The following is a 12,159-nucleotide window of genomic DNA, read 5'->3' as shown; positions in this document are numbered from 1 at the left end:
AAGGCCAAGGCAGATCCTGAAGGTGCTAACAGCTGGGAGCTGGGAGTTGACTGCCCTTTTTGCAGCTGAATGGCAAATTCTTTCCTGAAGGAAGATCCAAGCAGCACCTCCCCATGGCTGCCCCAGTTTTACAAATATAAACACCAGTATGAAAACTACGTGGTTAATTACTGAAGATGAACTTCATGTAAAGTGAGATGATCTGACCACAGATGAGATGATCTGTGAGCCTACCTATAGCACTGGATTAAAATGTCTGCATCATTTCTTTATCCAGTTAATTTTAAAACTGTTGTAAAAGTGTAAACCAGCCCATGACAGTTTTTTGTACATGTGAAAGAACTTTATTGTTCAGTTTTCATGATTATTGTGTAAGGAAGACTGATATAGATGTTCTGCACTGTCCTGGACCATGTTAATTACACTTCTGATGTTTGGTTAATTACTTAAGATGACCTGCACTCTATTAACTGAATGTAAAGTGGGATGATCTGACCACAGGAACCCTTGTGGGTTAAAAATGTAAGATTTATTAATAAAGTAGTGAGATGTCTACAAAAATCATATTATATTTTAATTATGTGAAATGTGTATAAATTAGATTCTCGCAAATACCCAACTTTATATACTTTATCCTTCTGCTAGCTACCGGAGGAATAGCTGTCACACAAACTTGAGCTGACCTGGGAACATTCAGGTGATAACACTGAGGACCAGTTTTCTCATCAAATTTCCCAACTATACTGACTACCGAGATCCAGATGACTTACCAATTGTATCTTCAGTTCAGACCTCTACTTTTTTTTAAAATTTTTTTTTTTCAACGTTTTTTATTTTATTTTTGGGACAGAGAGAGACAGAGCATGAACGGGGGAGGGGCAGAGAGAGAGGGAGGCACAGAAGCGGAAACAGGCTCCAGGCTCTGAGCCATCAGCCCAGAGCCTGACGCGGGGCTCGAACTCACGGACTGCGAGATCGTGACCTGGCTGAAGTCGGACGCTTAACCGACTGCGCCACCCAGGCGCCCCCAGACCTCTACTTTGACCTTCAGATTCATAGATTCAACTGCCTATTTTGCTTGGCTTTCTGAAGGTACTTCATGTTCACTTTGCCTAAAATTGAACTCATTATTTTCCTCATTGTTAGCTCTATCCATGATGGACAGCACCATCATTTGACAAACAAAACCCTGTCATCAGAATTAGCCCCTTTCCTTTACTTAACACTATTACTAAAGTATCAATGTACCAACTGCTTTTTACCTTCTAAATAGTTCTTGAATCTGTCCATTTCTTGCCACCTTTTGCACCACTATCCTGATCACAGTTATTTCTCCAATTGTGTTTACAACAGACCTATCCATACCCGCCCAACCCATCTACTCTATAGTATAGCTGGATTGATTGTATAACAAGGCAAGATATGACCACATCACAGCCTTCCTTCTTAAAATTCTTCAGACTTTACTTTTCTGCCTTCAAGTCATGCATGGTTTGGTCCTACCTATCTTTTGGATCTCACCCTGCACACTTTCCCAACATCTTCTTCCTATTGTCCCTACTCCAGCTGCATTGAACTTTCTTATAGAATTTTGTATTCACTAGGATCTCTTCTCCCAAAAGAATTCAGTTACTCTCTTTTCTCCATCTCAAATATTCTTTCTTACTCCACTTTATCTTATGAATTTATATTCATCCTTTTGATAGCACAAGCTTCCTTAGGAAACCTCTGACCTTGCTCACAAGGTCAAATCCCTCTAACTTTTTATACCACCAATTATTTTCCTTCAAAGTATTTATTACAATTACAACTTGACATTTATTTGTATGATGACTTGATTAATCTGTCTTTTCTACTACTATGCAAATTCCATGAGGGCAGGGCCTGTGCTTTGTTTGGCTTACCACCATATTCTCAGAGCATGACTTGATTCATTTTAATACGTTGGGCAATAACTAAGCAAATAAATAATGCAATATATAAGCAGCTAGTAAGGATGTTGTACAGGAAATTCCAAAATGCAAATCTGTGAAGCTACTCCATCTGAAAATGGCTTGCTGCAATGTTTTTATTCCTCCACTCAATTCAGGACAGTCAGGACATAGGAAGTGAGAGCTCTAATCCTGGATCATTCATTGATCCCAGAAGTCACACACCCCACCTACTTGCTATTTTTGTATTTGGAGGCTCTGGTCTTGGATGTTGTTTTTAAATTATTTTCTGAATAGTCTTGTAGCCTCACATTTAGCCTAAACATTTTTGCCTAATCTTTTTTATCATCAGTGTAGACTTATAGATATGAACATTCCCAAAGAAAGATCATAATTTATTGGGTGACTATACCTTGGAAGAAGGAAAATTTACATACTTTTAGGGGATATTTGGAATCCAGATCTGAGTTTTCTGGAATTCCTGAGGGTATGATAACCACTGCAGTTATTTTGGTGGGGGCACGGGCTTACTGTGGCCAACTGAAAAAGGTGGTCTAATTTAAGGTCACCATTAAGATCCCAAATTTACCATATACTCATTTGCCCACTACAAGGGTGTTTAGTTGGGGTAGAAATCCTCAGCATGTGGCAGAATCCCCATCTTTTTTGACCCATAAAGTAAGGACTATTAAGTTAGTAGTGACCACTGGGAAATTATTTTAACTCTTTCTTCCCATCAAAATATTAAGTCAGAGACAAGACCATTTTTTCAGAAGGAACTGCAGAGATTAAGCAATTATCAACAATTTGTGGAATGCTGGCCAATTTTTATCCCATGCAATTCCTTAATATGATCAGTGCAAAAACCAATGCTAACTCCCACTGCATTTCCCCATCCTCACAGCGGCCTCCGCTCAGAGAAGAGGAGGAGAAGGTTTTGTAGCTGGTCTAGTCTGCAACAAAAGTGGCCCCATGAGGTAGTCTGATAACCACATTGATCCAATAGTGTCCAACACATGAAGCAGACCACCATGGTATGAGGAAAGCCTTGCAAGTAGTGTTATCACAGTGGGGGCTCAGGGTTTTGGAGCTAATTCATGTCACCAAGAGCAGGTAACTATCTCTTTTGAGTAACAGCTCCCAGCTTGCTTCCAAAACCAAATATATGATTATGGAAACAGGTAATTATGCAGCCTGGACCACCCTTCATAAATGGGTATCATCAGATCCATAATCCATAAAACCAGGTCTACCTTAAAGCACTTCAAGAAGTAGTATCTAAAAGAACAGATTAAATCTTGCCACAAGGATACAAACACTGAACCTCTTCCAAGCAACAGAGGATGCCAACTATACAGGAGGCAATCGAGTATTTTCTGAAATAAATTTCACCAGACATTAAGCTTCATTAATAATATTTATTTTAAAGGTAACTTTTTATTGTAACAAATATAAAGTCATCAATGTTTTACAAATTGTCAAAAATGCTTTAAGTACAAAAAAAATACATTAGTAAAATGAAAGTTATATTGTGTTATTTGGTACATACTTAATACTGTCGACATGCACACCATATGCCAGAAAAGCTCATGCATTATTGGGAAAGAGAAGAAATAAGATAGTACTGCTATATTGTCTCATTACAAATTCATTGCTTCAGTTAGTTTTCTTTCTTCAGGGATACCATTTACCTGCAAAGTGTAAGAATGAGCATAGGCACGAGTTAGGGCATGGACACTTTTAGATTACGAGCAAAACATATTATGAGCAGGAGTAATTTTCTACCTTCTTAACATAATCTAAAATAATTATGTTGCATTATATCTCTGCCATAGGTTTTTCTTTTCTTTTTTTTTTTTTTAAAGGAAAAATTCTAAATTAATCCTTTCTTTCTTGGGCCCAAACTATAATGGTTTGAACTTCTCAAAAGGTATGGTCTGAAAATTCCTCCCACAATAAACAGAAAGAATGAGGTTGACTGCGGGATGTATGACTGTACCTTTTAATCGTGACTTTTTAGAAAATATTGTGTGGGTTGGAAGGGCAAAGAAAATGAGAAAACCTAAAGGGGCATCAAACCTAATGGCTTGGGCCTCCTCCAAAAGGCAATGCTATTGTCAGCTTGTAACTGCTCTATTATCCCAGCTAGTGCTTAAGTCCAGGATTACAACACCAGCAGCTAGTTCATTTCTGAAACTTTTGGTGATCATTTAAAAAAAAAAAAGAAAAAAAAAAAAAAAAAAAGAAGCACACACACAACTAAATAAAACAAACTTCAAAATATACTCTTCCCTAACAAATTCCATGTAAGAAGCTACAGATAAAATTACCCAGTATCCAAGAGACAAACAAACCCTGTGCTTAAATTATATTCATAAAGAAAACTATGACCTCACTTCATGCTTTGAGATACTTGGAAATGGCAGATTATTACTACACAATAATAATAATCACAAATGTGGCTGCCTCTTTGTGGTACCAGGATAAGCAGGAAGGAGTGACAGAAAAGCTGTTGAACCCATGAAAATACATAAATAGCACTAAATCCATGGATGTACATACAGAGCAGAATAACTCAGAAAATTGAGAAACAAACTATTTTTTCATTCAAATGAACAGAATGGGAATAAGGAATGTAAGCTGCCCATTTAGCTCCTGTCTCTGGGAGGCATAACTCTATTTGATCATGCATTTAGCAGAGGCGGAAACACAACCATCCATCATAATTATAAAAAACGCTAGGGTGGTCTCTCTCCCTTTAGCACTTAGATACATTGGGGACTCACTGAAAACAGCAATGACAAGAAGAAAACAACCAAGAGGAGATAGTGCACTTTAGTCAATAATGTGCTCCAAATTACAGAAAAATATAAGAAAACAAGAAGGTAATAGGCTAGAGTGTTAACTAAAAAAGAGATCAAAGCTTCCTTGACTCAAGCAAAATGCCTGCTCCCCAAAATCTATTTTAGGAAAAAAATCTAGAAAATTGGGTTGAACAGCCTAAAATTCCCCTAGGGAAATTCTTTGGCTTTTATCCCATTTGCTCAGACACAAATTGTCCCTGTAGTTGGAAATACTGCCTGTTACTAAAATATAGCATACTAACAAGACTACTTGCTAAAAATCTATACAACTATCAAATATCTCTCTCTAATATCATCTACTTAGGTTTCCTTATTTTCTCTAATGGAGGAATAAGTAAAATTTACCTGGGTTTTTAAAATATACAGGTAAATTATTTACTGTTCTACTAGAAACGGTCTCCCTTCTACTCACTCCCTGCATTAAATAATGAAGAATCAGAGGAAAGACATCTTAGAGGAGTTAGAAGTTTTAAGAATTTAATGAGGAAAATGTAGAAACAGTCCCTTACAAGTTTTTTTCTTAAAAAAAAAAGGCCATGCAATTAGTGTTAATAGGGATTCATTTTTTGCTTTGCTCTTTAGGTAACGCATATTTATAACCAAGTTTGTTCCTTCATCAATCTCCTGAATGCTTACACAGTAGCACCACCACATCAATATATTGAACATCTTTGTTGAGACATGTTAGCATTTAATTAAAACAAGTGGTCAAAATGGTGGGATAAAATTCTGATAAACATTATCTCATAATTAAAATCTGATGAACAACTTTATTATACTTGCCTCAAATCTTTGAAAAGTTGTCAAACGGAAATCTCCTTAAATTCCCGAAAGCAGTAATAGAGAAAATAATTCTTGAAGAAAAACATCCAATAAATTTCTATACGTGCCTAAAGTTTTTAAGAGACTTACTTAATAGCTTCCCTACCATAATAACACTATGCGTACTCAGAATTCCACATCCAACTTACATTTTTAAAACTTCTCTTGCTTCTCCAAAAGAGCTACAAAAGGCATGACTGGTTGCCTGGCAATTAGAACTAGGAATCAACCACTAATTAGAAGACAATCATGAATAAGTTATCTACTCAGTGCTGAGATGAATGAAATAATTGGCTGTGGAAATTTTTTAGGGACACTTGAAAGAAATAAACTTAAAGAAAGCAAGTCTTAGGGAAATAGAATAGTCAAGGGAGAATCGTCTGCCATCTTGTCGTCACTGGTCATGTTATAACAGCTTTTTAAAGTGGCATTAAAACCAGGCCAACCATTTCTCATTTATCCCCCTGAAGCCTCAATGATTAGTCACAATGGTTTCCTTTTGTAAGAGTCAGTTTCAAGCTGCTCACTTACTGAGACAAATCCTGGATGCATCCAAGCTAAGAATCTTTCATACCAAGGGGAAGAATAGGGAGCTTCACTGAAGGAAGGCGATTTTATTCAGTCTTCCTTAATTAGACAGGACCTCCATGGATGCTTTTGCTCTAAGATCATTTACCCAGTGTTTATCACTCTGATGCCAATCTATGCAATAATCTCAGCTATTATTCTGAGGTTCAAACTCTGATTAAGGAATGACACAACTGTTTTGCCTTACTTGGTGAAGCTAAAGCTTCATAAATTATATAGTACTATAATTCTCTTTTAATCTGTTAGCCTCATACATAAACATCATGACATTATTACTTTTAGTACTTACCTGTAGTCTGCTGTTGGGGAATCTGAGTCTGATGTGGCAAGTTCCTAGAAATGATTGACATTTTTGAGTAAAACTGTGTTTGTCTATACACTTGTAAACAGACAGCAGACATACTAGAATGAAAAACTTTATAGTTAAAAAGGGCCCCAGAAATCATCTAACCCAGCACACCCTCGTGAGTTTATGGATGAGGAACCTGAGGTCTGAGGAAAATAAATAATAATATTTGGTAACATTCATAAAGTTCCTACTAAATGCTACATTCTACCTCACAACAACCCTAGGAGGTGGGTATTATTTTCTCCAACTTAGAGATGAGGAAACAGGCTTTAGAAGTCCAAGGCTACAGAGCTAAGAAGTGGTGGATAAAGATGTGAACACAGGGATTCGGGGCTTGTGCTTGTAACCTGTACACTTTCAGATCCAGGTCTAGAACATACACACACACTCACACAGAACAACATACATATCCATCTTCATTCACTGTGCCAAATCTGTGCTCTTGTATCTCTGTCCCAGGGAATGACACTGGCCATCCACCCAACTGCACTAGTTAAGATGTAGAAGTCATCATCAACCCTTCCTTCTCCTTCAGTCCCCACATCCCAATCTTGGGAACCCTTGATGATTCTCCTCAATCTCCTTTGAATCTGTCCTCTTCTTCCCCACCTGTGTTGCTAACCTGGTTGAAGCCATCACCATTTCTCACTTGATCTTTACAACTGAGCTGAACTGTCTCCTTAGTCTTATTCTTGCTCCCTCATAATCCACTGTGCACATTCTAAGACACAAATCTGGTTACGTCATTCAAACAACACACATTTCATGATTTCCTTACACCTACATGCAAATTAAGTTTCAAGTTCTTTAGTGTGGCCCCAAAGACCATCAGTATATCTTGTCCCTACATGGAGCAGCCCCTGACTGCTTGAAATAGAACCGCCATCACACCATGGCCATTCCCATCTCTTGTACCCAACAAACTCCCATTTGTCCTTGCAAACTCAACTTAAAATTTGTTACGATGGAAACGAATTACTCTTATAATTTAAAAATATCCCACAAGGAATGCTAATTAAAATTTTTTAACTTATTATTTTTTTAATTAAAAAATATCTCAAGTACCACTTCTTCTATGCCTCCTTACTCTCTAAGCATTCCCTTCCCATTACCACTGAGCATGGATTTACACACATGCTGCACTGTCACTGTGTTTCTCATCACATAACGTTTATTTGCCCCAAAGTGCCTTAACAGTAAGAATCCCTTATTTTGTTTAGCATCCTCAACAGTAAACATGAGATACATAATTTTTTAATGGGTATGGGCAAAAGTGAAGACACCCAGAAAGATTCACATCATACACATGTGTTCATTAACGTTCATACATACTTAGTTTCAAACATTGATATTCAAATTTGTTTGCAAAAATGTACAATTTAGATTCTGTGTGGAAGAGATTCTAGGAGTCAGCCCCTTGCTAGGAGTAGGGCTTGATCCATGCCAGGGGTTTTCAGAGTTTTTTTGTTTCTCTTCAGCAATAGAATTCCTTTTAATTGAAATCCTAAGCAGAACTCTTGACGTACAAAAGAGATAAATGTGAGGTTGCCTGGGTTGAAACAAGGGAGCCAGGAATCCAGCCTGCTTTGTTTCCTTTGCCCCACATGCTGGCCCCTAAGGCATTTCTAAGAAACCTCCAAGAAACAGAGTTTGAAAACCATTGATCTGAATCATTTCAGCCAGGCAAATATTATGTTCCACATACAACAATCTAAAGTGGAAAGCTGTATATGCTAGTTAAATACTGTTTAAACTCTTAAATTAATCTATAGAAATGTTAATGACTTCAAGTAATTTCTTTTTTAATTTTCAGTTCCATTTTAAATATATTGTTAACAAAATCAATTCTAATTCAATTCGAGGAAGTTACTTAATAATTCATCCCAATAATTATATTCTTTTTTTTTTTTTTTTTTTTTTTTGCTATTACCTATCAGCCCTACTTATCCTTGTGTGGTCTCCGGGAATATTTTGTTTGTTTGTTTATTCTTTCAATATTTCACATGATATATTTATAGTGGTCTTCATCTCTAAAGTATCAAATGATTAATCTATAAATCACAGAAAAAATAAGTTATAGATTTAAAGATGGAAAACAAACATCTGCAATTTCATGGGCATTTGGGAGGGGGATAGGAATTTTGTTTTAACTTCTCAGCAACAACTAATTTGGGCTTACCTATTCTACAATAGAAGCTATTACACCATACCTTACACACACACCTCACACACCTCACACACACACACACACTTCTTCATTTCTCACCACCTCTAGCTCTACCAAGCTTATTAATGGATTAAATCAATACATTTTGACAAAACAAAAATACTGCAGAGGACAAGAAAAGCCTTTCAAAATCCCTAAATCAAGGATACCCCCAATTCAAAATCAGTATTTGGCTGAAGCAGTTGGAACCCTCTTGCTCCTACTGGCCAGTAGGAGTCATCCTACTGGCCTGGCTCCAATTTACCCTTCTGTGGAACACAGTTTGAAAACCACTGATCAAAGTCAATCTCCACCCTGTTGTTTCTTCTCTAGCCTCTGATTCTTTTCCTCTTCGTCTATACTGCTAAACTTTCTAAGTACTAGTGGGCTTGGCTAGGTTTGAGGAGAAACGGTTGAGAAAGTGCCACACAGAAAGTAGATCTATGAGAAAACGGTTGTGCTACTTTGGTTTAGAGATTTACCATTACCTGTGGCGCATGCCCCACTTGGTGAAGTGTGAACAACGGACATGCACCACTTGCAACTTCAACTGAAACACAGATGAGTTACATAAAAGTGCTTATATGTGCAAAAAGGTGCTCAACAAGAAATCAGTGAAGATACAACCTGCCCAGAATCTCCAGGGTTGTGCACACCTGGCTCTGCTTTTGTGGGTGCCCAAACCTGTGATTGCATGTGAGCCTGTGAGTGTCAGGGTGTTAACATATCCAGGGTGGGCATACTTGAAGTGTGAATTACATTGAAGAGTTGAAAGGAGGTCCCTCCTAAGAGCATTGCTTCAGGTATACAGGAGAAATGCTGGAGTAACTCAGCTAAGTCAAGCAGACCAGGCATCGAGAAAACGGAAGCATTCCATCTTTGGTGAAAGCAGACTGCTAAAGGCAATTATACAGGAAAGTGTGGTTGACTTCAAATAGAAGCCCAATCATCCTTCAAAGAAGGACCTCTGTAAAGTCATAAAACTATTTAGAATAATTACGTTATTAATGGACCAACTGAAAGATTATTATGTGTAAACTGCATTACGTAGAAAAAAGATTTAAGAAAACTGTATTTCTCTAAATTATTAGCATTAATTATTTTCTAATGTTGCTACCATTAATTACATGCATTTAAATAGAAAATTATGTAAATTAGCCATTGCACAAACTTTATTCTTTAAGGAAGCAAAGGTAATAACTTGCAAATTAACAAATAAGTGATTGAGGGGAGTACACAATTATTTATTATTTGTACAACCATTTTAAGGTAATCTGACATTCTTGGACATCCTGTAGAGTAATTATATGAGTAAGGTTGATGATTATCAACCCATTATATTCCTACTTGCTTGAAGACTCAAAAGCAAAGAAAGGTTAAGTGATTTTCATTAAGCCACAGAATCTGTGCCAGAATTGAAAATAAATGACATTAGTTTGGCTATGTAGAATACAAAATACTTCTCTTTTGAATTAGTATGGAGCTATTTAGCAGTAAGTAACATATTTAATAATAGTAATATATTTTTGGAATTTCCCAATTATTTCAGCAAAATTGATGTTGCTCAACCCTTGAATTTTCTATAATTTTTTTCTAACAAAAATGCTGATTTGGACCCCTCACCTGCTTTTACTAAGGAACCAGGCCATTTGGATGGATTAAGGAAGAAAGGAAGGACACAGAGAAACATCACTATAATTTTTAATTTCAAAACCTAATTTTAAATAAATCAATGTAGAATATATATGGAACATAAATGAGAAAGGAGAAATTCACTTATTTCTTTTAGTTAGTTTCCCTTGCTTGTACAAAGCCAAAAGCAAGCCTACCAAGCCTACCACAGCTTTAAACTGAAGCAGTAGAAACCTACAGAACCAAAATTCATCACAGATATTGCATCCATTGCTGAATTAAAACAAAAAAAAGTCAATGGCTCTGAAATATCCCTGGCTGCTTGACACTTCTTGTCAACAGGAAACCATTATCTTGGTACCCTAATACATTCTCTTCAACTGATACTAACTTTCATTGAAACCTAATTTTTTATTCATGAAATTTTACCATAGCTACTTCTCATTATTACCAAAGGGAAGACAAACAGAAAAATACTTTAGATAAAAATTAAAATGATTAGTTACTATATCTCTCATTAGAAGACTGAATTCTAGATTTCTATTCATTAATCTATAGAAGATTAAGCACTACCTACCTCCTGTTTTGAGGGAGACCCGATTACTCTGGATTAGGCATTGTGTTTAGTATAATGAATAAGGAAAATTTCGTATAGACAATTAAAACCTTTCTAGAAAATGTCTGGATACTTTTCCCTATTATTCATTACATAAAATCTTCTATGAGGATGCCTCCCACTCAGGAAAAGTCTATTGATATTGTGTTGGGATGAGAAAAGGATTAATGAGGCAGATCTACTACATTATAAATTTTAGAATAAATCCTTTTTTAGAAAACTGAATGTCTGAAATTCCCCAGCAAATGCCTCCTATAAAATTGCAAAATGACAATTTCCCAGTGGTTTTTAGTTTTTCAAGGTTCAGCATTTCTCTGTCCCAGTCAGTACTAATCAGTACTCATTTCTCACTTCTCTACACCATTTCCTCAGGCAGCAGAAGGAGGTGTGAAAAGGATAGCAGCTGATAAACAGAAACCCAGAAACAGTCCCAACACTATATCAGGCACCTGAACTGCCCCCTTTCACACTTTTCTTTTGTACATCACCTCTTAGTGGGGAATCAGGAGAAACTCCTCCCCTTTTAAAACTCTAGGAGAAGGACTATGAATAATAGTCCCTTCCCCACCTCCACCCCCAAACCCCACCCCAAGCTGGTGTTCCCAAATTCTAAAGCCTAGCCCTTTTAAGTATTTTAATTGGGAATTGTCAATGCTTTTTCCTCCTCCACCTAACTTACAGCTCCACCAGATTCCAAATCCACAGAAGTAGGGCCCTGGGATCTGCATTGCAAAAGCTCCACAGGTTAATATGATCTGCAATATGGCTGGGAAACAACCAGGCTGGACTATCTCTCAACATCCCTTCTAGGACCTAAAATTCTATGACTTGGAATTTGATTTTCCTCATTTAAATCATTACAAAGGTTTGTTTTTGAGGTATATCAATCTGTAATATATTTTAAATTAAGTCTTTGGTCAAAAACATACCCCTTAATCACAATGATTCTTTGGGCAAAGCAACATTTACTTTTAAGAATTACTTTATAGGGGCATCTAGGTGGCTCAGTCAGTTGAGTGTCTGACTCTTGATTTCAAATCAGGTCATGATCACAGGGCCATGGGATCAAGCCCTGCATCAGGTTCCACACTGACCATGGAGCTTGCTTAAGATTCTCTCTCCCTCTGCCTTTCCACCCTGCTCTCTCTCTC

At 36.9% G+C, this 12,159-nt stretch overlaps 1 protein-coding gene across 7 annotated transcripts in view; it reads right to left on the bottom strand.

Annotated features, from left to right (window-relative positions):
- Positions 1-3,335: 3,335 nt before the first annotated feature.
- SGCE (sarcoglycan epsilon) overlaps positions 3,336-12,159 on the bottom strand; it is a 69,516-nt gene continuing 60,692 nt past the window's right edge. For 6 of the 7 annotated variants that reach the window (XM_058725056.1, XM_058725050.1, XM_058725049.1 and 3 more), the window contains 3 exons: positions 6,495-6,538; positions 5,579-5,613; positions 3,336-3,622 (listed from right to left, as the gene is read on the bottom strand). In XM_058725056.1, coding sequence (XP_058581039.1) covers positions 3,572-3,622; positions 5,579-5,613; positions 6,495-6,538 — 130 coding nt within the window. In that variant the 3' untranslated portion in view covers positions 3,336-3,571. The remainder of the gene's footprint in view (positions 3,623-5,578; positions 5,614-6,494; positions 6,539-12,159) is intronic. The other variant, XM_058725051.1, reaches the window with a different exon arrangement.

This window comes from Neofelis nebulosa, chromosome 4 (genome assembly GCF_028018385.1).
Source record: "Neofelis nebulosa isolate mNeoNeb1 chromosome 4, mNeoNeb1.pri, whole genome shotgun sequence".
NCBI lineage: Eukaryota > Metazoa > Chordata > Mammalia > Carnivora > Felidae > Neofelis > Neofelis nebulosa.
Note: the sequence above shows the minus strand (reverse complement) of the source record. Positions and strands in the feature narration are given on the sequence as shown.